At 46.4% G+C, this 26,571-nt stretch overlaps 1 protein-coding gene across 1 annotated transcript in view; it reads left to right on the forward strand.

Moving 5' to 3' along the window:
• Nucleotides 1–724: 724 nt before the first annotated feature.
• The window catches only part of LOC128424926 (ephrin-A5b), a 61,036-nt gene continuing 35,189 nt past the window's right edge, over nucleotides 725–26,571 (forward strand). The window contains exon 1 of the mRNA XM_053411373.1: nucleotides 725–1,551. Within this exon, the coding sequence (XP_053267348.1) occupies nucleotides 1,424–1,551 (128 nt within the window). The 5' untranslated portion in view covers nucleotides 725–1,423. The remainder of the gene's footprint in view (nucleotides 1,552–26,571) is intronic.

Raw genomic sequence — 26,571 nt, forward strand, 5'->3', positions numbered from 1 at the left:
AAAACCAGTGTCCTGCAACCGGCCGGAGCGAGAGAATCAATGTTAGTCAACTCGTAAAGTTGGTTCATTTGCGAAAGGAAACGTTTAAAGTTCGGGTTCCGGCTCCAGAGGATGACAAACGACTGTAACTGGACAAATGTTTGAAAAGGGGGAAACTTGGACGAATTGATCTTCTGATGGGTTTGACTTTAACCGGTGGAAGGAGGCTTGTTATGCGGCGTGTCGGTGAAATGAAGTGGGATGTGTGCGTCGGCCTGGGAAGCTCGGATACCCCCCAGGAGGAGGGATGTTGTTTTTGTAAGTGAAACGCCCGTCATTCAAAATCCAAGCCAACGAGATCCGTGCGCAACCGTGAAACTGCACACTGCAAGAAGTGAGACAAACCCCTCCTGGAGTAAGACTGCGTAAAAACCGGTCCTCTGTGCAGGAGTTCCACTTCTCACGTGTGGGTGGACATGGTTCTTCTAACACGTGTGACAAAATCACGACGTCTGGATCAAACCAACCCTGATGGATCCATTTCTCATGTCCCCATCGTTTCCTTTACAGAAACCAGCTCCAGGGATCTGAAGACTTCGACGCCTCTTGCAGTCAAGACCAGTGATTTCTTGCAGCGTGCTCCGGCTGGCACGGTGGGAGGGGGGTGGTGGAGCTGGAGGAGGAGGAGGAGGCGGAGGAGGGGGTTTGGTCTGTGGGAGCATGGCCGCAGCAGCAGCCCGCTGACTCCGTGCGGTTCCTCCACATTCACAACACCGCGTCCTGTGCGCTGCTCTCGGGTCGGAGCTGGAGCCGCTCGTCCGGATTGATCTTCCCCGGTGACGGAGTGTTTTACGCGCGGCGGAGAAAGGTTCCATTCACCCGCGCGTCCTGTTGTTGTTCCGCGGGGCAGGAGCGGGTTCGACCGGAGCTGCTGCTGCGGGGTTGAGCTCGTTCTTTTCGGCGTCTTTAGTGGCAGAGATCCCGGGTTGGAGACGGAGGTGGCGCCGGGACTGTGTCTTCACTCCCGTTGCCTTTTTTTGTAAAATTATAATCTTGGAACATTTATCCTGTGTTTTGTTTTTTATATTTTCTACTTCTGCGGACACGCGTCGCTTTCTCTCCGGGAAACTGCGAGTTGGAGAAAGTGTTCGCTGCGCGGAGTTGATCCGGGGGAAGGACGAGCCGCCTCGGTCCCTGTGGAGGTTCCCCCGGTTCCCCAGAACTGAGTTATTCCTCCAAGAGAAGTGAGACGATCTGAACAAGTTTCCACAGGGAGATTTAACAAATAAGATTAGTGTTTGGTTCTGAAACTCCCGAGGAAGGAGCTCCACCTGTGCGGGTACAAGTGGACCCTCATCCCCGCGCTTCACCGCCACATCCCCCAGAACCGTTCCACCAGAACCAGGAGGGACTGTAGTCGACCTTCGGGACTTCCAGTGCAACTATGCCGCAGGTGGACATGCTCCTCTCCCTCCTCCTCCTCTTCATCGGGGTGTGTGTGCACGGCCAGGACCCGGCTTCCAAGGTGGTGTCCGACCGCTACGCCGTCAACTGGAACCGGACCAACCCCAAGTAAGTACCTCGATCGCCCCGCTTTCTCCGCCGAGACACACCGGTACACCGGGGCTCCTTCCCCCGGCTTCAGTCACCACTCTTCCCGGGTGACGCTGCACTCTGCCCGGTGTGCAGGACCTGGTGGAGTCTGGTTGTGTGAACCTCTAGAAATCAAACTGCTCAAAGCAACACTCCACTTTACATGTGCACATTTATTTTTTATTAAATATCCTTTAATTGCATATATTTCTCCAAATGCTTCTCCCGTTGGAACATTTGCTGTGAATCACCACATTTATAAACCCGCTCTCCGGGTTCACGGCCCGGGTCCTGCCCTCGGTTCCCGGTTCCTCTGGTCACCGGCTGATTGTTGTGATGACTGAGATTTAATAATCCTGACTCATCTTTTCGATCAGGCGTTTTCGCGACATGATTCACAGCTGATACTGGAACACGCACAACGCTTTCACGCAGGCGGCCCAGCTTTTTACGCGCTATTACGCATTAATGCTCATTATTCTCTGCACACACTCGGGTTCGGAGAGTGGAACGGGAGCGATGGATGCACCGGGAGAGAGAGCGATGTTCTCCTGCTGGGATGAGATGATGCTGAGTCGCTCCCAGTCTGCTGCCGTCGATTAGAACTGACAGAGTTTGTTTCTGTGCCAAGCGCGCAGCCTCCTCCTGATCCAGCGGGAGCTCGGAGATGTTTCCTGCCAAGTTATGTCGAGGTTATGCCCGCTTATTATCTGTGGGAGCATCTCGGTGACACACTGCTCCGCAATCAACCGCTGATAAAGAGCATTGCTCGTGTGTTGGTTGAGTCGAACCCTGCAGTTGGAGGAGTCTGGGCCGCTGCCTGGTTCTAATTATCACAAGTTTTCTGCACAAACTTTTGGATTTGAGCCCAGATTCCTCCGGTTAGGATACAAAAGTGACATTACTCCTCCTAAACTCCCCGCAGGGCACCTCCCTGGGTGACTCAGTGGCTCCTGAGCTTAGTGATACAGTGTGTGTCTGTGTGTGTGTGTGTGTCACATTGTTGTACTTGGCCAGCAGTGCCATCATTTACCAGTATTAGCCTCGACCACAGTTTCTGGGTGAGTCAAAAAAAAATATGCACAACGTTTGTTCACGGACGAGAAACTGGTTGGTTGGGCTTCTGCTGTGTGTCTTTGTAACGGCGCCCCAGTGGAAGTGTGTGTTCACAGGGTTTATTGTGCGTGGAGGAGTGGAACTGACAGGATGTTAATGACACAGATGCAAATGTGCTGGTGGGGACATGAAAGGCTGAAGGTTCCTGTTCGGCCATCACACAGATATCTGAGGCTGATAAGTCCCAGTCTCAGGCTGCAGGTTGTTTTTCCTCTTCAAACGGTTCCCAGTTCCCAAGTCTGGTTTCTTGGTTGCCATGCTCCCCCCCCCTGTCCAAGTGTCCCCCCCCCACACTCCCTCCGCCCCCTCTGCCCCTCAACTCCTCCACCCCTCCGCCCCTCCACCCCTCCACCCGGCCCACGCTGGGGCAGACAATAAGGGGGTACACAGGGGTATTTCAGCAGCGGCCAAGACCCAGCGTGGCGCTCGGCCTTGTGAGAGATCCACACATGCTGGGGTCACACACTCGGCAGTAGCCAGGCGGGTCGCGGGTTAAGCAGCACAGAGGGGACCGTTGTCAGGGTCAAAACCGGGGCAGTACCGCCGGCCTTGGGGCCCGGTGGCGGCCCCCGCTCGGCACCCCGGCCGCTCGGGCTTTGTCTCGGCAGAATGGGGGGCTAAATAAATGAGTAACTCTAAATGACTGTCTCCTTTTCTCATTCATGACTTTAATCTAAACCTGACCCGGGCTGTATAATGTAATGGAGGGCCGCGCTCGGAGCCTCGGAGCCTCGGGGCCCCCTGACCCCCGGTGGAACCTCCATACGAGCTTGTGGGCCCTGGATCCCCACTGTTTAATGTAACCATACTCGGTATTTGAGCCCTGGGAACCTGCTGTGGTACAGTCCCAACTTCCAGATGAGCCTCTTACCCCCCCCCCCCTCCCTCCCCCTCCTCCTCCTCCTGCCTTCAGTGCTGTGTATTTGACCAAAGTGGGGAGAACTGGAATCCAGAGCAGCAGTTCATACTCAGCCATTCATGAAATCCCCTGCAGGAGCCACGGAATTGAAAAGGGAAGTGAATCGTGAAAAATGGAAATGCGATGACATTTTTTCATGTTTCTCTATTGTTTCAGTCGGGACAGAAAAGAGCCCTTTTTGTAATTTAGATAAACGTGTGTTCATGTTTGCTGTGCTTTCATCTCGGGGCATCATCTCCCTGCACTGATGCTTGTTGCTGATTGGGGATCAGACGAGCAGGGCCTGGGAGCGGTGCGGGGGGGGGATTTACAGCCCTGAGGACGGAGCAGTCTGGAGTTTGACAGCGAGTGGCTCTGTGCTCATAGAAGCTACTTAATGAAACTCCTGTATCAGGGAGCCGTGTTCAGAAACCTGCTGAAGCACATTTCCACTAATTACTCCAGTTTCTAAAGTCTAACCAACAAGGAAACACCTGAAACGGCCTCAGACAAACTGGGCTGCTTTGTCGGTGGAGAGGCTGCAGTGGAGTCTCCTCAGAATCGGCCCATTAGAGTGCAAGCGGGGCTGGAAACACTGGGAGGAATCCAGGGTTGCATCTAATCATGAAAAAATGTGATTCACGCAAATCTGTTCAGAGCACGAGGCGGGAAAAAAAGAAAGTCTCTGTTTTGTCTGTTGTGCACTCATGTGGTTTCTACTGTTGGCATCGTAATGAAGAGTAATGCGTAGCATCCGCACTATTGTATTTAGTTTATACAACAGCAAATCATAACACATGTTATCTCAAGGCTCTTTGCAGAAGAGGGTCGAGACCTGATGGTATTTTACATGGAAATGAAATCTTCTCTCCTCTGCTCATATAAGCAGCAGCAGCACAAAGAGGTTCATCAGGAGCTGGATTCACTTCATATGAAGGCAGATAATTATCAGGGTTTAGAGGTTATAACTACTGGTTACATGCGCCAAGGACATTCTGTGTGTGTTTGCAGGATAACGCAAAAGCTGTACAACAGATTTTTTATTGAGACTTGGTATAAGTGTGAGCTGTGGACTCACACAACTGTCTGAGCAGGAGAGGGATTCAAGAATTCTTTGTTTGCTGAGATCTTTATGAAAACACATGTGTCCTGTGAGGAGGACTTCTATCGTACATACGTTAAATTAGATGCTGATCTGGGTAATGAACTGAATACATCTGATCTCAATACATTTATGTGCAATATGAGGATTATGTGGCTCAGCTGTTCCAATAGAGCGTCCTACGTCTGTCTGTCTGGAGGAGGTGCAGCAGCAGAACATCTTGTCCCATTAAACTGAAACATTGGAAACTGGTTTGTTGCAGTGGAAGAAGCCTTTGTTTATGACTTCCTGACCTTTATTACCTCACATCTGTCTGCTCAGTAAAAAGATAGAAACTTATAACTAAAAGCTGTGGAGCAAAATAAAAATATAGTTGTAGGCACAACGTATTTTCAGATTTTTGCAATAACAGAGTGTAACTGCTGTTCTAATGCAGCGAGGGTCATATTGACAGGACACTATTAGAAATCAATAAATGGTTAGTAAATTATTAATAAAGTCTTTGTAGATTTAGAGTGTAAAGTAGAATGAACTACCTGATAACATCTGATCTCTAACGTATTAATAAATACTTTATTAATCATTATTTAACAATAGTTACAACTTAATGTGGCACATGGAAAAATATAAATGTTGATTTTAACATGTAAACGATCAATACCAACTGATTTATGATATTTAAAGTATTAATAAACAATATCGATAAAGCCATTAATTACAACTTATAAACTCTTCATGTTTAGAGTATGTCTGTGTCTAGTTTAGATCCTTTAAAAGAACATGAAACCTGCTTCTTGTTTAGCACGTGAAGCCTCACTAGCAGATTAATTAATGATTAATAAAGTCATGGTGAGAGTTTACAAAGCTGGTGTTAAGTGGGGTTTGTACATAAGAGGCTTTAAAGCCATGAAATCAAAGACGTGAGGAAGAAAAGCTGCAGCTTCTCGTGGTGGAAACGTCATGTAAGGAAAAATGAGTCACAGATGTTCCCTGTCAGAAAGCAAATGATGGAATAAAGTGTGTGAGTCGGGTATTTACCGCTGCTCTGACAAGGAGCTATTAGGGAAGCTGCTGCTCACCAGCTCTTTAGCTGCTTCATTAAAACCCGGCCGGGTCCATATGGTCTGCAGGCAGGCGGTGCCGGGGCCCGAGGTGTTTATTTGCTGCTGAGAGGAGGGATCAGGGAGAATCAGGGCCGGGTTCCGTCCCTAATCTCCAGAGCTGTTTGTGTCTCGGCCGCCATGGAAACTGATACCTCTCGTCATCAAAGCAGCTCATTGGGTGGGACCAACGACCCGACAGCTGGGGGGGGGATCCAGGATTCAGGGAGAGCACCGTCACCCCAGGGGTTTCCTCTAAGCCCTGATAATGCCCCTCCAAAGCTTTCCCCAGCAGATGCAACATATTTCTCCATAAGACAATCAAACAATCTTTTCTGCGGCGTCTTTTCATGTTTGGTTTAAACCTGGTTATTGACTCTAAAGAGCCGTGTGCTGATCCAGGCCTTCTTCTTCCTTCTTCTGCCTCACGGGCTCTGGTTATTCCTGGTGGAGGTGAAACCTCACGAAGCTTCACCACTTGACACTTGTGCAAATTTCTTCTCAAAGCAGAATAACCTCCACTATTTGCTTTTCTTACACTGCTCTCTTTTTAATCTCCACTTAAAGAAACAATGCTCCGTTTTTCACTCGGTGGCGAGCTGATGTTGTGATAGTTTCCCAGTGGCATTGTGAGTTTCCTAGTTTGCATTGTTCCCAGTGTTTACCCTCGCTCTCCCCTCTCAGCCTTTCCCCTGCTCCCCGCTGCTCGGTTCCGCTTGGATTAAAAACGGACACAAAAAGGCGACCACGTCCAAATATTGACCGGGTCTCAGGACCGCAGCCCGCTCCCAGCGCCCGGGCAGACGGCCTGAAAGGCGGCCATTGTTCCGCCCGGACTCAGCGGCCCATAGCCGTCTCTTAGCTCTGCAGACAGGAGACGGGAGAGGTGCTTTTGGAGAGAGTGTGCATATGTTAACCGAGGTGGGGCTGCAACAGGAGGGGTGACACAGTCCTGGGGGGGGGGGGGGGGGGGGGGAGAAACTTCCGCATCAGAGGCCAGAGGCTACAGGGTCCCGGGGTGGGGTCAGAACCAGTGTTCCCACCCCGAGGAAGTGTCACTCTCTGACGGCATCAAAGAGACTTGACGGGATGGGATTTCCTGCACAGGGGACTCCAGGAACCATCAGACTGAGGATGAGAGGCTTCTTATCTCAGGTTTACATTCCATTTTACTAAGTGCCGGAGCATTAAGTCCCCCCCCCCTCCCCCCCCGCTGCAGCACTGAAGTCTCTCAGCGCACCAAGTGAACGAGAATCACATCTCAGATATGATCTTCATCTCAAAGTATTTCACGTACTCAATTGTACTTTACAGAATGTAGTTAACAGAACGAACAATTGCAGAACAATTAAGCAGTGTTTTCTGCCGGGGGCTGTGTGTGTGTGGGGGTGGGGGGGGGGCGGTTAGGGTCAGTTGTCCTGTGGGGACGCCCGTCATTCCTCGCGCTCTCTACGACCCTGCCTGGAGAGAGAGAGAAGCCGCCCAGACCCTCCCGCTCCGCTGCGACTAATAAGGCCAGGTCCTCAGGCGGCCGGGGCGTGATTGACAGGAACTAGCGTCAGGAGGCTACTAATAAGTGTGGCGGGTTTATTGGTTTACGGCAATAATTCTCTGCACCGTGGGTTCGGCACATGAACCGTGGCTCAGATAACTGTGACAGCAGTTTACGATGCATTCTGGGACCACGGGAAATTCCAGGTCTCAAAAGTGACCCAGGTTAGAATGATTAAAAGGAAGTCAGCTATAAGAGGAGTTCTCCATAATTTTAAAATCACGTCTCAGTATCTTGAAATAAGGCTGAATATATTAAATTGCTGCACTGTGGTTATGATATCTATTGTGTTATTTTCCAACTAAACAATTTGAGCCCTTAAATCTTGTTTTCCTGAATCTGTCGACCAAACCAAATCATTCCCTGTGATTTTCTGCCAGTGTCAAGGAGGAACTCAACTGTTTGGAGAAAAATGAACCTAGACGTTAAAAAGCAAATTATTTTCTTCAAATAACAGGAATGTTCCAAGTCTCAGAGTCTTGGAAGGAGTTTATAAAACAAACATTGCTGCATCGAAAATCCCCCGAAATGACTCTTTTCATGATTTAGAGAAATGTGAGAAGAAGCTGGTTCAGCAGAATCATCTCATCAGAGTCAAACACAACAAACTTTCCTCCAGGATTTACTTTTATAATGTGGAAAACTCTCTCCTGGGAAAGTAGCATTTCTTCCAGTTGTGTTAAGATCATGAAACAGAAAGTGACCCGATGAGATGCTTTGTGCTGAGGTCAGATTCTGTGTGTTTGGCTTCCTGTGTTTGATATGCGCCACAGTCAGTGGATTAGTGGAGGCCTAATCTCACAGTCTCACTCGGCTGCACAGAGGTTCACTTTTCTGCTGTTTTAATCTTAGTGGGGTTTTTTGTGTGTGTGTATGTGTGTATGTGTGTGTGTGTGTGTGTGTGCTGTTTAAATGTGAGTGGTGAAATGGCATCCCCTGTGTCTTTGTAGGCACCGGTGAGGGTATTAGCAAAGAGGCTCTAAGGGGCTTAAGAGGTCAGCCTTCCCTTTGTGTGGAGACACAAAACACTTCCTGTGGGACCCTTCACCCCTCTCTGTTGTTCTCTCAGAAAGCCAGGGCCTGCCTGACCATTCACATTAATCAGTCTTAGCTCCTAATGACTGCAGTAAAGCTTCTGAAAAGTGCCTCCAAAACGCTCCTAAAGAGCCACTAAGCCGCTAACAGGCCGGGCATGAGGGCCGCGGCTCGCCGGGCAGCGCACCGTGTCGGGGGTGGCAGGGCGGGTGCGTGGCTCAGGGTTTGAGCTCCAAACGGTCTTTAGAATGGTGAAACTGAAGTTTAGATGGTTTGTCGGGAGCTGCTTTTCGGAGCCGGAGCCAAAGAAAACCCGGCAACTGCTTCTCGTGTTGCATCTAAAAGGTTTCTGGTCGAGAATTCACAGGAAAAAATGAGGAAAGTTATATTGTTGAGCTTAATGTGTCATAAAGGAGAAAATGACTTGATTGCATGGAAAGAACCGAAGGTCTTGATTCCTGGGTCGACTCCCAGCCCCGAGCAGCCAGTTCACTGCAGCTCCTCATCCTCTCCAGCTTCAGAGACAGATTCTGGAAAATGTGTTGGAAAGTTGGGTCTGGAGATTTTGCGGAATTAGTCTTTCACATCAACGTGAATATGTCCTCAGCATTCAGGCGAGGGGCGGAGCCTCGGGCGGGCGGGACATGACCTTTTCTTTCAGAGAAGGTCAGGGTTGTAGAATGTCCTCGTCTTCTACGTGTCCGTCTCCTCGTCTTCCTGCTGCTTTCTCACATGGACCCACTCGGACATTTTTCCTGACACGTAGAGCTCCTCTGGAAAACTACAGGAAAACAGCTTTCATCTGTTTCCTGTCTCGTCTTCTCTATCTCTGTCAAAACATAGTCAAATAAATCTATAATAAAATCCTGAATAACAGAGTGAAAACGTCTCTGGGGATCTTTAGGTTTTATTTGGGGTTAAATATCGTCAGTTGAACGTGTTCACTTTGGACTTGGCTGTGATGTCAGTGGTTCTACTACGTGGACATGTGCTCTGTCTGTCCCACTTTGAGACAAATGGAGGAGTTAATGAGGAATCTGGCACATCAGTGGATTGGAGTCATTTGTGATTCCAACAGCTGAAATGTAAACACAACCTTGATAAAGAGCAAAATGTGATCACTCTGACAGTCGGGGGCCAAAACCTCCAAGTAAATATCTCTGGAACTATATTTGGGTCAGTGCGGCTTTGGAGCGCGGCCCGAGACTCAAAGTATGCACCTCCTCATCAGGCCGACGTTTCCTGATCTTAAACGGCTGCTGACTTTGAGTTTCTCTGTGTATCTTGGATGAATTAGACAAAGCTGATGTGTGAGCGGATTACTTTTCCACTGAATCACTTGTGATTCACAGAGCGATAAAGTTTCCCGGAGCTGCACACACGAGATCTCCAGTTTGTTCTTTCAGCCGCGGAGACACAGCAAAACGTCTCAGATGAAGTCAAACACGCCGTCGCTGCTTCTCTAATTGCTTTTTGTTTCTCCAGTTCAAATGTCTCGTGTAATGGTTTCGGGTATGAGCGTTTATCTGATGATGGTTTGGAGCTGTGCTTCTCACACCACAACACAGGAGAAGGCTCGGCTTGTTTTGCCTCTGTCAGAATCCTGCGGTGGGGGGATATTGAAAAGAGCTCCACTGTTATTTATCTCCGGGCTGAGGAGCGGTTGTTGTTCCCTGAACTCGGTGTGACTTTGCGGGACCCTTCGTGTGGCTCCCGGCTCCGCGGAGACCCAAAGTGTTTCCTCCTGCTGGATTTCTGCTCACTCGGTGCTTTGGGACACATTCAATATTAAAAACGCTGTTTGTGATCTCCCGATAGCTCCCTGGACAAACCTTCACACGCAACCAGGAGAAATCCAGGTCAGGACCGCCATGACTTTAATGGAGGGGTCGACGTGGTGTCGGCTTCTCTTTCTTTCTCCTCGAGTTCTCTCTCCGGGCCCGTGCTGCTTCGGTGATCAACGACTGAGATTAAATAGTTTTGGGTATTTTATCATCGTGCAACTTAAGCTGCCGGGTCATTAATTGAATTCTCAGACTGGATCCGTCCACTTCCCAGTGACGGACTTCTCCCCGGCTCGCCTCTTCTCCGGCGTGTGTGGCGGAGCGGGGAGCGCAGGCAGCCATTTTCCAAATTCGACTCCATTTTGTTTCAGGGAATAAAAGTAGGTTACGAATCCTGGGATGTCACATGAGCAGTTTCTGATCTGATGGAAAATCTTCTCGTGAAGTTATTGACGTCTGTGGTAGAAATCGTTTCCTGTCTGCTGCTCCTTTTGTTTTTTAAGATTTTCCTCAAGCTTGAAAAAAGTCTGTCAGAGAATTTCAGATATTCTGAAATCTGATCAGCTTGTTTAAATATTTGTTTCATTTCTTTAATCCTTTTTGTTCAAACTGCTGCAGTGACCTGTGGCCTGAGATTCAAAAGTCTTTCTAGAAATTAAAAGAAAATCTGTTTAATTTCTATTTGAAACAAGTTTTTCGTTTGCAAATTTTTTTATTTCTTGATTCTCATTTATTGCATAAAAAAAATACAAAGTTCATCATTTCTGAAAATGTAAATCATCATTTACATTGTGGTCTCTTCATATTCTAAAACCTGGACAGGTTGATGAGTATAGGAAAAAAACACTGCAAAAAAACCTTCAACAAATAAGTTAAATTTTTGTTTTCCAAAAATAATTCTGCAAGTTACAAGAAGATTTCCTAAAACTATCGAAAAAATCTTGCTGCTGAAACATCATCCAACCTCGACATGATGCATCATAAGCAATAAAGTTATAAAACTATAAAAACTGGAGTTAAAATAAATTTACTGAAGTTTTTTGTCCAGTTTTCAAACGTCTTGGAATAAGTCAAACATCATGATTTTTCTCTTGACAGATGTTTGAGTTTCACTCATCAGACTCCTCCTCCTTTTCTGTGTAATAAACAAAACAGGACTAATGACCCTGAAACAAAATCAATAATCAAACTGAAATCTGTTTTTGATTTATTTATTTATTAATAAAATAAGCTTGTAGGACTTTGCTGAATCAGGCCCTTTGACCCACTAACACAATGCTGATGGGACGAGCTGCCTTGTGTTAGTTTTTGGCGTGTGCCGGCGCCGCCCGGTAAGAGCCGGTGGGTCGGGGCTCATATCAGTGGTCACGGCGGCAGCGCGGTGGGAACACAAGGCCCGACGCTGCGAGCGCTCCAGCCGATGATCCCCTTTTATGTCTTGGCTCCATCAGGGCCCTGAGTTATTCTAGTGCATAATTGATGGAGGAGTTAGAATAGCAGAAGTAATGCGATGAGAGGGTGCAGCCAAGCGGAGCGAGGGATCGCGTGCGTGGGGCTGCAAACATTGCAGGGGACGAGAGGAGGGCATCTGGCGTAACAGGTCCCAGGGCTGAGTTGACACAGAATATGTCACCGGCTCGGCCAATCGCAGAGCTCCGCCTCTCCGCCAATGAGGCGGCTCCACTTGAGCGGAGTACTACGTCCTCGTGAATCGGGGGAAAAGAGACTCTTCGGGTTGTTAGTGTTTCTCGCAGCCTCTTATTTAAAAGGTCTTAAATCTCCAGTTGAATCTTTCTAAACTTCAGATTATTCACATTTTTACTGGAAATTCCACTTTGACTTCAAAGCAGTGTTGTAAATCACCTCGGGGTTTTTCCTCTTGTCCTCCCTCGGAAGGTTTTCTTTGTCCCCGCAGTGCGTCCTCTGCGGTATCAGCAGTGACAGGGTGGATATCACACCTAGACGAGCACCTACAAAGAGAAGCTAATGGCCCAACAAGTCCGTATTGTCTGTTTAACAAAAGCTACAAGGTCACAGATAACCTGTCCCGTCCCGCTTCAGAGAGACGAGCAGCTCCGAGGGAACAAATAAAACTATATAATAAAAGGCGACAGGTTTCACCCTCCGTCTCCCTCCTGTCATTAATTATTTTAATTTGTTTATTCAAGAAGCTAGTGAAGCTAAATACACTCCCGACAACTTCACAGGAATAAAATAGAAGCAGATTTGGACTGAAGATTGAATAGTTGCATTTTCTTTACATTTTTGGATGTAAAAGATTTGATTAATTCATTTGAGAGGTTATTTTATGTAAACATTCATGATTTAATTGGAAAAATAATTTTACAAATGCCATTTTACCCGAGTCAATCGCTTTTTAGTAATTTAATTCCATATTTTATAACATACAACACACCACAGCAAAAAAAAATCCCATTTAAGTCTTATATTTCTAGTCATATCTAGTAATTTGATCTCAAATTCAATCTGCAAAATGTATTTTCCTGGAAATAAAATCTCCCGCTGGTTGGAAATCCCCTCGCTCCCGGTGCAGCTCGACAGAGGAGCAGTAACTAGAGTCAGTATCTTGAAATACAACAATATAAAGTTACAATACAACAACAAATACTTAGATTTAAACTTGAATTTCTGCTGAAACGTGACATAATTTCAACAAGTAAAACGGAACTTCACTAATTTTAAATATGGTTTTACAGTGTAGTTATCACATAACAGCGAGTGATGGACACAGAAACATCAACGTACAAAATTCTTTTATTTCCTATTCCATTAAAAACACATCCCACACACAGTGATTGTCGTGATTCCGTTAGTTTTGTGTTTTTGTGCAAAAATGTGCACAGCTAATGTGAATTTGTTGAAATTTCAGGGGCAGAGAAAGTGTTCTTATAATTATCCGTCTGGTGTAATGACAGCAGTTAGATGTGCAGACCTGTGTGTGTCTGTGTGTGTCTGTGTGTGTGTGTGTTTGCAGACAGTAGCCGGTGTTTGAAGTCGGCTCTCAAACACAGACCTGTCCAGCGGAGCACTTAGAGGCCAGTGGACCGGGACTGTGCCTATTAAGATCATAAAATCTGGCTCATAAAGATGTTTTATTTGTTTCCTGAGTCGCCGGCTGCTTAGGTTTCCATCAGAAGTCTTTATGGCTCGCTGCTCATATTTCTGTCTCTGGACGGAGGTGATATTAAGTTTTACTGGACTTTAAGTTGCAGGAACCTTGTCACCAAAAGTTCACCAGTGATTTTTTTGGGGTTAATGACCTTTTTTTTCACCCATAGCAGTTTGATTCTGAGCGATAAATATTTCTGTCGTGAGGTGTGATTTTACAGCAGGTGTTTTATTTCGGCGTTACAGGGAATTATTTCAATTTATAGATAAATACCTGAAACAGTTGTAAATTATCCCGCAATAGAAGGTTTTTCAATAAATATAACCCTATAATCTATATCTGTATAAATATCCTTACATATATCTCGCTATTCAATTCATCTGACATTCTTTATACCCATTTTTCTAAATATATTTTTTTATTCATAGTTACCAAAACTATTTCGATTTTGTGTTTCTACTTTTCTTGAAATTAAATCTTATTTTAAATGTGTTTTAAAAATGTTAGCATATCGTGTGAATGTGTAACTAAGTATATACGAATATTAAAGATACTTTATACTAATAAAAAATACTCTATTAAAAATACTTTTAATATTAGTGTTTCAGATATTCTATTATTATTCATTTGTCATTCATAATACCTCTTTTTCAAATATATAATTTCTTACTTTCAAGCTAATAATATTTAAAATGTTTTATAACCTTAGCATAAATGATAGAATTTTAATCATATTTTGTTTTGAAGTAAAATACTTTACTTCCATCCAATCTGATATATTTATCACAATATACAGTTTAATTATTAGTATAATCACATGGATGTATTATTTGTATGTACACGTCACACGTGAAATTACTTTTACCAACGTGTATAATTACATTACAGTTACATTGAGTTAAACATTAAACGTATTTAATGAATTTTGAATAAAATCTTGAATATTGACTTCGACGAACAGAATTGATGAAATCAAAACAAATTGTAACAGGAAAAAATTGCAAATAACCAATTGCAATAAATGAAATTGCCTTTTATCCGCCAGAATTGTTTTTATTTTAATCTTTTCAAATAAATTTCTGGCATTGGAGCAGTTGTAGTTTTGAAAGTTAAAGTAATCCTTAGTCCTGTGACTTGAGTTTCTAATAAATTCAGGGGGCAAACAGTAAATTGTAAGACGTGCAGCCGTCAGCGGGTTGATTCCGGCTCTGAAGCCGCCGTGAGGCTCCGGCTCCGGGTTCCACTCGAGTCGCTTTCCCTCAGTTTCACACATCTCAGCCTTTTTGATAATAGGCCTGAATAACAGGGATGAATTGATCGAAGGAGAAAACACGAGCCCTGATGTGTGGAAGTTGAATTCCTGTGACTCCTGTGGGTCACGTGGTCCAGAAGAAGAAGAAGTGCTGGTGAGGTCTAGACACGCGATACACGGGGGGGTTGAGAAACACGCCGGCTGAGACGTCACGCACGTTTACCATCCACCAACCCACTCCTGTGTGGAGGCAGGCCTGCTCTGGAGTTTGCCCAGCAACCCAGCGGTGTAGTGGGAGAAGTGGTGTTGTGGTGCAGCTCCGCTGTTTGACACACTTCCCGACTTGTCCAATCAGAATATACATTATTTCCTGATCATACAATAGATTTAAGTTTGGTTTGACGCCAATTATTTAATAATTATTCCCTCGTTGAAGTTTGACTTTGAGGAGAAACTCTGCAGCAGCAGCAGAAAAGGTCTTTATACATTTAGTGAAAAATTGTGTCTTGAGTCATTTGGGGCCAGAAAAGTGTTTCCAGAAAAATTAGGTTACAAATCCTCCATTCTGTAGTGAAGAGTGGATGGATATGCTAATTCACCCCAACCCCCACCCCCCCCATCCCACCGCAACACCAACACCATGAAAAGAAGAAGAATAGGGGTGTGTCCTCTCTGAAAAGTCACCAATCAGACCTAACGCATTACCGTGTGGCGGCCAATGAGGCGTGGAGCAGCTGCGCCTCCATTGGCCCGCTGAGCGCAGATCACCAAAACTGTGCCAGATACACCAGGGTAGAAATAACCCAGAGTCCCTGTTGCCTGGAGGAAGTGAGGCTGCTGGTTCCACGCTGCAGCAGCCTGCTGCTTTCTGGGGGATGTGAACTTAAATGCCAACAACTATCTGAATAAATCACTATCAGTATGTTCTCCATGCATCGTGGCAAGGACACACACACGCACACACACACACAGACAGATACAGTGTCCACCACAGTGTAAATGTTAGAAGGTCACAGGGAAGCTGACTTTGCTTTCGTGCTCGCTCATTATCTTTCTTCACTTCATGCTTCTTACTCATTTTACAGTCACTCTTAGTTTAATATTTCATACAGAAAACAACAAATCTTTGTTATAATCACACAATTTGCATATAGGACCTATTTTATTGTGTTAATGGGACTAAACATGGAAAAGAAATCCTCTAAATTCGATATCTATCTATCTATCATCTATCTATCTATCTATCTATCTATCTATCTATCTATATCTAAGTATATTTTCTTCATTCAAGTTCTATATTTTTGGATGTGTATGTGTTTTATTTTTATTTATAGTTATTTATCGACGGTTAAACTGTAAAGTATGAAGCCTAAATTAAATTTCTTTGTCATGAGGATCAAAAACATCTTCTCCCTCATGTCGGCCTCAGTCTGTCTTCATGCAGAACACAGTGAATGTTCCTTTAAAGAACCTGGCGGTGTATCACCTGATCTAAATGTCATAGTGCACGCAGCTCAGGTTCTCTCTGTTGATCCCGCTCTGCTCTCTGAGGCCTCCAGATGTGCGTCATCCAGCTGCTGACTCCTGCTGCTCTGCTATCAGAGACGAGCAGAGCGATTCATCTTCCTCACATTTCACAGCTTTCTTCTGAAACCGACACGTTCACTCCCCCGGCCGCTCAGCTGAGTTGTCCTGCTCTCGGCCACTTCCTCCCTGTGAGACACATTCGACCACTGGACTCGAACCCCTTTTCTCTATTTGTTTGTGAGTCTTGAGTCGATTCCTCCTCCACGTCTTCTAGAGAAAATCGCTTCCCTCCACAGAGAGAGGTTCAGATGCTGCACAGATGAATGTCGGTGCTCTGGTGACTTTAATTTGGCGATGTGCTCTGTGGGTGCCGACACACACGTTTAATCTGGTGTGGAAAATGAGTCTGCAGACTTTGGGGAGACAGAGTGATGGCGAACACACATTCTTTTAACACACCATACACACAGCAGCCATGCATGCCTGCACACGGAGGCAAACACACACACACACACACAGATGCAGACGCAGACTTGTGAGCAGGGTGTCGTGTATTCATCCTGTAAGTCAGCTGTTTGATCATAATTTGTGATTAATCAGCCATGAGAGCTTTTGAATTAAGTGCAGCTTTTCATGTCGGAGTAATTGCAGCCTAATCCGTCTGGCCTTTCCAAAATGCTTTCTAGTTTAGCGGAGCAGATGACACAGAGCAGGGTGGCAGGGGGCAGACGCTGGTCTCCGAGGGGTCCACAGCCGTGAAGTCACTGGTTTTTTTTTGTCGTCCCAGTTCGTGTCCAATGAATTCCTGCTCCACGGATGAATTGTTTCGACTCTGAAGGTTTTTGTTTTTTAATCCTCGTCTGAGTTCGACTTGTGACAGTTTGTGATTTCTAGTTAATTTGAGGAGGTGAGGAGCCTGAACTCTCCCGTGTCTGTTATTTAACGGCTCAGTCGTGTGGGAAGACGTCGGGGAACCAGAGTATTCAGTTAAGATGCTTGTTATCGGCTCCAGCTCCTCCTGCAACCCTCAGAAGGATCAGCGGTAGAGAGGATGGACGGATGGATGTAATATATATATATATATATTAATACAAAGTTAAGCTTAACTACATTTTGAACCCCTGGGCTCACGAAGCCGAGGTTAAATATCAGTTAAACTCGGATCCACATGGATGTACCTTCCCTCGTCGTGTTTCCTTCTCTTGTGTTTATTCCACATCCTCTTTCTTTCCAAGGCAAATCAATTAGAAACTCATTGATAATATAAAACCACGTCGAGTCCCATCTACTCTCCAGAAATTTGTAAAGCTCCCTCGTGAATTCACAGTTCAGGCAAATTCATAGTTTGCTGATGGTCCACGTGGACCAACATCTGTGACCTGATCCGAGTGGAACAGAGGACATGTACGTGGGACTTGAACGAGTACGTGGACATTGTGGTCGACCCTTCAGCTTCCAGATGTTCACTCAGAGCATGATCTCAGACAAATGTTGGTCTCTCTCTCTCTCTGTTGCATATTGCTGCAGGTTGAATCAAACCTGCTCACTCACCTGCATCACATGTTCCTCTACGTGTCTGAAACCTGCCTCATGAGCACCGCTGCCATTAAAAGGCCTCAAACCCCCCCCCCCCCCCCCCCCCCCCCACCATGGCCTGGCCCTGGGCACACCGCTCCCTCCCCACAAATGTTTCTCCTACTGCCCCTTTGTTCCGCTCCAGAATGGAGTTGACGCGTGTGAACCCGAACGTGATACCAGGGGCCCGAGAGTTCATTATTCGCCGCTGTTCTCACGGAGCGAGTGAAAAATCACCCCTTTGTGCCGGGGAAGAAAAGAGCCTTCCTCTGACCTCATGGTTGCGCAGTGTAATGTCAAAAGGCCCCGAGGTTTGTGCGGTGTAGCCACACCCACTCTGTTGTGGAGCCGGCGTGGAATCTGACCAGGGTTCCCCCGTCCATGAGAGAGAGACGGAGAGAGAGAGGGAGCTGAGGAAGAAGCAGCCTCTTGTAAACAAATGTTTGGATCCCACATGTACACCACACTAATTGGACCTTGGCTCCTCCGAGGATTCCTTTTCCCTTCCAAATCCGAATGGTGCATTTTCTGCATTCTCTGTACACTGTCTCCTTCAGACCACACTCACTCTCCAATTAGGCTCCTTCTTTTCACGGACATGTTGAAGATTTCCTCCTCGCCACCATCGCTCCGCTGCAGCTCTGTGCAGCATCAGACCGGTGGAAATTATAGGTTCCTCCACTTCGGCTCGGCCTCTCTTCTGCCACAGGCTCTGTTCGGACCTGGCATTCATTCAACATGCGTCCTGGGTGATCCCATCACGCACGGACATCACAAGTAAAAGGTGTGAACGCAGCCAAGATGCTCTTATTTGGTTTGGAACATGTCAGGGAAACGAGCCAGTCTGAGTTATTATGATGTCATTTTCTTCTTTAAAGTTTCTAAGACACCAGAAGTGACAAAAGGTTGCTTGGTGATGTGGAGCTAAAGCGCTTGTGGATGAAGATCCTTTTAGTTTTAAAACACTGTTTTAGTCAGAAACCCTGTAACCGGATCAGGTGTGAACGTTGCACTGAGCCAGTGACCTGATCGACATCAAACACTCCTCTGCTCCGGTCTGAGCGCTAACAGATGACAGGAGCCTGCTGCCTGTCAGGTGCTCATTAGAGCTGTGTGTGGTGTGTTGATCTGCACATGTCTGTAGTTACGAGCTCCAGTTTGGGTTCAGTACCAGGATTGAGAGGAGTGAGGGTTAAGACCTGGTTTTAAAACCTACCTTTTTCTTTTCAAGTGATATTTTTCTATTATTAAGATCTGTAATTTACTTTATTTTGTCCCAACAACGAGCCAATGAACCAATTCTATAAACCAGCTGAAGTAACTGTATAAAAAGATCATTTAGATTTATTCTAGTTCATCAATCTGCCTCAATCATTCATGTATTATACTTTATACTGTTTAGACTTGTAGGCTTTGAAAAACAAATATAATTAAGATCCTTTTTGCAGCAGATGTAAAATTACATCAAACTTTCCGTCTTATGTTCTTGTTTTTCAAAGCCGACGTTAATTTAACATCAAGTGGATTTTTTCTTCTGGTTCCCCCCCCCCCCCCACTGATCTCATTTCATCTTCAAACTACCTCTTTATGTCGTGGAGACACTGGAAGTCATTTCTAGAGAAGCAGTGAAAAAACCCATTAAGCTTTTTCCATCTGCTTCAACACAACTGGACTTTGAAGATCGTCCTCACACACGAGCGAAATGAATTCAGCAGCTGTCGTTAAATCGTGTTGTTCCCCTTTGTTTTTAAGACGGTGACTCATTTCTAGAACATTCTTGAGGCAACAGGACCCGGTCACTTTGCTCGGTAACACGCCTCGGTGGTTCGAGACCTTCTCCAGCCTCAGACGCTGGTAACTGTGTGATATACGACCGCGTGCTTTAATCACTCAGCTGACGCTCTCCTGAGGTTGGTCTTGGACGGGGCTGTGATGTTCCATCCAGCTCCTCCGTCGTCTCCAACCTCTCCCAGCTCTCCCAGCTCTCCCAGCTCTCCCAGCTCTCCCAGCTCGCGCCGCCTTGTTAGCCAGGAATGTGGAGACGCCGCGTTTCGGCTAAAGGAAACCTTCATGGGAAAAACGTTGCTTCTTCTGTGGAGCAAGAAGCGTTAATGGATTAAGTGGCTGCAGTTTCCCGCCCGGGGGCCAAGCCTCCATCGTACCCCGGTTTATTCAAGCTGGACCCCCCCCCCCCAACCCCCTTACCCCCTCCTCCCCTGACTGCTCGCAGGCTAATAGGAGCGGCTAGCGTAGCTCAGCTTTAGACCCTGGTCCTCTGCCATGAACTTGGCTTTCCTGCCCCTCTTCACCCCATTCATGTCAGCAGGCCCTGGCATTCTTGTTGGGCCTTTTAAGTGTGTTCACTCTGGACGGCGATGAAAGGAGTCGGGGGAACACGGGATCTTAAATCACTTAATGAGGGGAGACAGGCAACGCTTTTGTCCGGCTTGTTCTGGAGCTGCGTCCAGCCAAAGGCCTCTAACGGGCTCTGACACCTCGCTCTGCTGCAGACCCCAGTTTGTGTGTCTGTTAGTGTGTGTGTGTGTGTTGCTGCATCGCCCGCATCCGCACAACTCCTGTTCTACATCTCAGCATTTATTCGCGCTTCCTCACCGGCTCGGCATGCTTATTTGGTCTCAGCGTATTTTGTGTGTGCGGGCGGCGGGGAGGGATATTTGTGAGTGTGGTGAGGGTTGAGTGGGAGGCGGAGGGAGGCGGTGACGAGGACCGGGCTGCTCCCTGCGGGTGTTTGGCCTCGGCCTACACTTAGCATGTGCTGACGGAGCCGGAGCATGACGGGAAAACCCAGAGAGAGAAATAAATAAACAAGTGGCAGCGGCAGAGTTTCCCAGTTTGTGTTTGGTCGTTACGCCGACCTTGCACTTTCTATCTCTGCTGACCTAATGAACAACACACAGTTGTCATTTCGACTCACATGGCATTAGTAGTAACAATACTCTCTCTGCGAACTGTAACCCCCCCCCATTAATAATGGATTTCATGTATTTACTTTGCAGACCATGTTCTTTGCCAAGTGGAATATACCATCTCTAATACCCCCACGTGTTAACTTGATTCTTAGTTGGACTTCCAGCTTGTCTTTGGTTTTTCTCGCCCAGTTCGGGGGTTTGTGTTTGATTATGGTTTTTGATTCATGATGGTCAGTTTTTCACACATGAACTCTGCAGACGATGGGGTCAGGACTTTCTCTGGACTCTGTGGTCAGACGTGTATAAACTATAAACACGTGTAAATGCCACGGAGAAGATTACGTGCTCTTGTTTACAGTTCACCGGCATCGAACCTGCATCACCCGACTATCTCTAATCTCCTCATCTTTGTGTTTGTCTCCTCGTTGTCATCATAATGTCTGAAAGCAGGAGCATGTCTTTAGTTTTGATTCATGGTCAGAAACCAGATTACATTCAATTAATTTACATTTTTATTTATATAGTGCCGCAACATACATTATCTCAGGGCACTTTACATAGTCAGGTCTAGACTTTTGCAAGATAAGATTGAGACTGTGACGTCACGGACCAGGAGACCCCCCCCCCCCCCCCCCACCTCCCCCCCTCCATCCTCCCTCCAGCCCCCTTCACTCTCTCTCTCCCACCTCCTCGCTCCTCCAGCCGCCTGATGAGCTGCTCTGCCTCCTCCACCTCACTCCATAACTCACTCACTCCATTTTCACTTGTGCGCTGCTCTTAACACTCTCCCACGTTCCCCCCCGCTCCCCCCGCTCCCCTTCCTCCCCCGTTTTCCTGTGACATTTCTCCTTAAGGTGCGTATTAGCACCGGGACTGTTTGGCTTTGACACTTGTCCCGCTCTCTCTCTCTCTCTCTTTCTCTCTCTCTCCCTCTCACTCACTCACTCACTCATTGTCTCTTGCCGTCTACCACCATCTCCCTCGTCTCTGTCTTTTTGCACATGCTGCACACACACACACTCACATTTCACACATGCCCGCACCCCCACTGACGAGCTGGCAGGCCTGTGTTCGGTTACAGGACACCCTTCAGTGGCTCTGCTCTGTTCACCGTGTGCAAATGAGTTTGGTGAACTCGTCTTCATTAGAACCGGAGGCCGGTGTTCGGGTCCTGTCTCCAAACGAGCCCGGGATGAACTATTAACATATCAGCTGTAAACAGTTGTTTTCTGCAGGAGCGGCTGTGCATGTGTGTATCATTAGTGTGTGTTTTTTAGTGTGTGTGTGTGTGTTGATTCTGCTGCTCTCTAAAAAAGCCAAGATTTATACACCGTTCTCAATTTAGCGTCACTGCAGCCGTTTCTGGGCTGTTAGACCTCACTGTTCCTTTCAGCTGGCTCGAGTCCGCTTCCTTTCACAGTCGTCCAAAACAAGAAGAATGCCATGAAGTTCCCATGGTAAATCACACTCACATTTACATCTCAGGCCTCATCCAGAATGCAATGAAGACCACGGGAGAGGCTGTATTCACAACCACAGCAGCTGCATCACAACAAAAAAAACCATAACTTTCTGCACTGGTGTTGCCATCGGTAAGAGTGAAAGGATTTTTAAAACACAGCTCATCTAACAGTAGTTTATTCTCCTTTCCGTGGCTCGGATTTACAACTTGGTGAAGTTGTGCATGAAAACAGAAAACCTTCTCATTTAAAAGCTCCTGACAAAATCAACGTATTTGCCTTTAGTTCTGGAAACGGTCATTTTTCAGCCATTGTCTTTCAACCTTATGCAGACGATGAACCATTATTTATTTCTATTGTCGCATCTTACTCTGAAATGAAGAAGCTGTTTAAAGCAGCACTGAACGTGGCTCTGTTTTACTAAAAGTGGTGGAAACATGGACCAATAGGTGATTATCTGAAATTAATGTTATACAACACCAGGCAAAAGCCAATGTTGTTAAATTAAAGACATTTCAATGTTTACGTTTAAATCAGGGTGTATTTATCTAAAAACTTTATTTAGACTCATACTTGACATAGACATGTTATGTCAAAGTATTCTTGTACTGTGAAGTTTGTTTAACTCGTGATTTTCATTTACATTTAGATTTTTAACATTGACAACATTGTCAGAATCATATATTTCTCCTAATTTGGTTTCAGACCAGAACACATTTACAGTAAAGAATATATTTACACTGAATTAAAGCTTTAAAGCAAATATAATTTCAACTAAATAGCAGATGTGACATTGTCTGTCTTTGCCAACTCTTTTCTGATGCATCTTGTATTTATGAATAAATTACTCCTCTTAATAGGGCCCCAGACTTAGAGATGTAAAAGTTGTTCAAGCTACTTTTTTTTTAGTTAACTCGTAAAGTAGAATAATGTTTTTTATTTTATTCACAGTAAAACGATTCTGATCTTGATGAAATTGCTCGACAACTCGTTTCTAAAACATCGCAACACGTTGAAATAAACAAACACAAACACAGATGGAAATCACCGGTGCAGTTTTCACGAGTCCTTCGGGATGTTTACTCCACCAAATGCAAAGTTTGGGTCCAGAAGACAAGAACATAGCAACCTGACCACAGCTCAGCCGAGTGGCTGCCGAGGAACAAATCCTGTTTCCAGAGACTGGGAGTCGTTTGCCAAACAGCTCTCTGCCTGCGCTGCCACATCTGTGCCCACTCAGAGTTTCCCTGCTGATTTCTCCTCCACAACACATGTAGAGATGTTTTCAATCTCCCCGGCTCAAATACAATAAGATCATGATTTTTATCAGTTTTCTCTCCAATCCGTTCAAGCTGGGATTTTCTCCGGCTTTCATTCTCTGAGGTTCTGTGAAAACACGGTGCAGTTTGGACTTGGAGGGTCTGAAACGACCGCGTTGGCAGCGGCACTGAGCTCTGCAGCACTTGGGTAAATATGGATCCGTGCTTGTGCGACCAGACTACAAAAAGACATGTGTACTTTGCTCTGCAGCAGCTTTGCAGGCTGTGTGAATGGGGCTGGGACGGGAGACCATGAGAAACCCCCGACATGAAAGCCGTCGTCCGCTCACCAAGGAAATTCTGCTGACACCTAATCTCAAAAAAACCTCTGCGGGTTATCTCGAGGGAGCGTAACCTTTGTGACACTGATAGGATTCTACACAAAAGACCGAGCTTTGCTTGTGCTCGCTGCAACACAACTTCGACAACTTTCCCCCCCCTCGAGCAGCTCTCTTTGGAGCGTGTGAAGTGGTGGAGGTGATGGATGTCACGTTGCCCTCTGTCGCGGCTCCACTCGCCTCAATGGAGCTTTTTGAGACCCGAGTGAAATTGATGGGGAAACGAACCCCTGACATAAAACAACCTATAGACTCTTTTCTGCTCCTTTCTCGGCCTCGCGAACCGCACGCCGCTTTATCATAGAAGTCTGTTCCTCTTTACCTCCTGTCGCTGGTCAGAGCGTACAGACTGGGAAGTCGAGGTCGAACTGGGAGTCAACCAGTGAGACCAGTCTCTCTCTTCTTCTCTGTAACACCTCAACGTCTGTGTGTCTCCTCACCTGACGGGGGTTTTTCTCATGTCAGGCCCAACACGGGATTCTCTTGAACCGCTGCCCTCGAGCAGCTGAAACCTCCTCTCGGCGCAGACAGACACACAACTGTTTGTTTTATTTACTAACTATGGAAAGAGTCTATTTCTGGTCGAGGTGTGAGACCGGGATGATGAGGTGTTTAAATCAGGGGGATGAGGGTCGACCTCAGGGCTCTGGGGCGTCCACTCTGTCTGGACCCGCGAGGGACCGGGGTTCACTTTGTCCTGGTCGAGAGAATGAGTAGAGACCTGAAAGAAGTTGGTACAAATACATTCTATCAGTTATTCTAGGTACATTTTTTTATTCTAGGGACATTAATCATTCTATAAGATTTCTACGTCGCACTATTTTATTTTATGTTGTAGATTTCGCATGTTTTTAATGGTTTTGTGACCTGTGGCAAGTTTCCACTGATGTGGACGATGTTTGTTTATTTGGTATCAGCTGTGACCTAAATATTTGCACTTGTGTGTCTGTGCAAGTGTGTGTGTGTGTGTAACGACTTGTTGTGTGTTGATCATCAGCCTGGGATCTGTTTTATCAGATGAGCAGATACACAGGCGGCAGACACTCGAGTCTCTGTGTGAACAGATGATGTTACTGGAGGTTTTTCCTTCTCGTTGTATTTCGTTGTGATATTTTGTCGTGTTATCCTACAACGTTGCAGGAGATTACCTGGAAGGCATTGTGTACTTTTCTTCTTCCACAACAGACGGTTTCATTCCTCTATGTGCGTTTCATCTATTTTTTTTTGCTCGTGTGACTCAGAGGCTGTAACTCTCTCTTGTTGCTGGTTTTACTGTCACACTTCACTACCACCCTGTAGCTGCTGAGAGGGAGATGAGAAGTTGGAACACCTCCTTCATGTGTGTGCAGGTGATGTGACTTTACAGCAGCTACAACACAACCAACACCCACAAGCTCCTTTAAAGCTATTTAAAGTTTCCAGAGAACTGTGTCAGGTGGAAAACCCAACATGGGCCCCTGTCTCCTCACGTCATCTTGTGCCGCCATGTCAGCAGAGGTCACCCGGTCTTGACCCGCTGACCCCTCTGTTCTTCAGGGGTCCACAAAAGCTTCAGACGATGCTCATATGATCGCTGCTGACAACAGATCCTCCCTCCTGCCCCCCCCCCCCCCCCTCCTTCCACCCGTCCTGCAGCCATTGTCTGGATGTCAGCCTGCAAACAAAACGCCTGTTCATACAGCGCCGGAACAAAACACAGCATCCTCCATTCACACTGCGACTGTCAAACACTCCACCAGCGCTGCCCTGGCCTCACAGGCCCGGCTGTCTGGTTCCTTTCTCTCTTTCTCTTTCTCTCTTTTATTTTTTTATATCGAGGGCAGAGAACTTCTCACCCCAGATCAAAGAGGGTATCATAGCAAACATGGCAGAGATCCCGTCCCTGATACCCACTCTGTGTGTGTGTGTGTCTGTGTCTGTGTGTATGTGTGCGATTTGTGCATGCAGGCTATGAAAAAGCCCATTGTGGTCATGCCAGTGTGCCTAATTAGTGTGTACACAACTATGTCAGTTGTCCTGTGATCTCCTCTTGTGTTCTACAGTTTTATGGTGCCCTGTTGTGAGCGGAGTGGGAACACTGAGAGTCGTGTGTGTGTGTCTGTGTGTGTGGGTGTGGGTGTGTGTTTGTGTCCTATAAGTGTTATCAGAGACACACATCAGCGTTCCTGTCTGTCTGCTTGCGGTCTCATCTTTGTCTCACCCGCGAGCTCAGCGTCTCCGATGCCTCTTGATTTACGGGGACGAGTCCCCGCGGCTCCGGGATCGGGTGGCGCTGCTGCCCGGCGTGCCAGCCGAGGGCCGGGGAGCCAACCTCAGCTCGCCTGTTTACTTTATGCCCTTTAATAACTTACGTTTATTGCTTTATCAAGTGCTCGGGGTCGAGTTTCTGAAACGTCTCTCTGGACTCGAGTTACTCAATAGATAAAGCTGATATTGCTCAGATGATTTCACGGGTTTTAAAATGCATCTCTCGCATGTTTTACCACTTTTCCAGAAAACAGTTACTGGAAAACTGGGGGGGGGGGGGGGGGGGGGGGTTTCAGGAATTAACTTGATATTTTTTGCATCTTGAGGAGGAATTAGTTTTCTAGTTGGTGAGGAGACGTGTTGACAACTGAGCAGAGGAGCGAGGGGCCGAACATGTCCGCCGAGCGCGGTGTGAAGAGAACGTGTGAGCTCCACACATACTGTACATGTGTGACTACCACAAAAATAAACAAGAAAGAATTCCTGAACTCTCTGAGTGGTCCTATAAACCCCGGTGGTTTGACGGCGCTGAACTTAATTTGAAAATCCAAAGACAACCTGCGGGGGTTTGAAGCCACTGAAGGAAGGGGGCAGGATTCATTGCCTCCCTTAAAAAACTGTTATGTCAGTTTAT

Source organism: Pleuronectes platessa, chromosome 19, assembly GCF_947347685.1.
Source record: "Pleuronectes platessa chromosome 19, fPlePla1.1, whole genome shotgun sequence".
Classification (NCBI taxonomy): Eukaryota; Metazoa; Chordata; class Actinopteri; order Pleuronectiformes; family Pleuronectidae; genus Pleuronectes; species Pleuronectes platessa.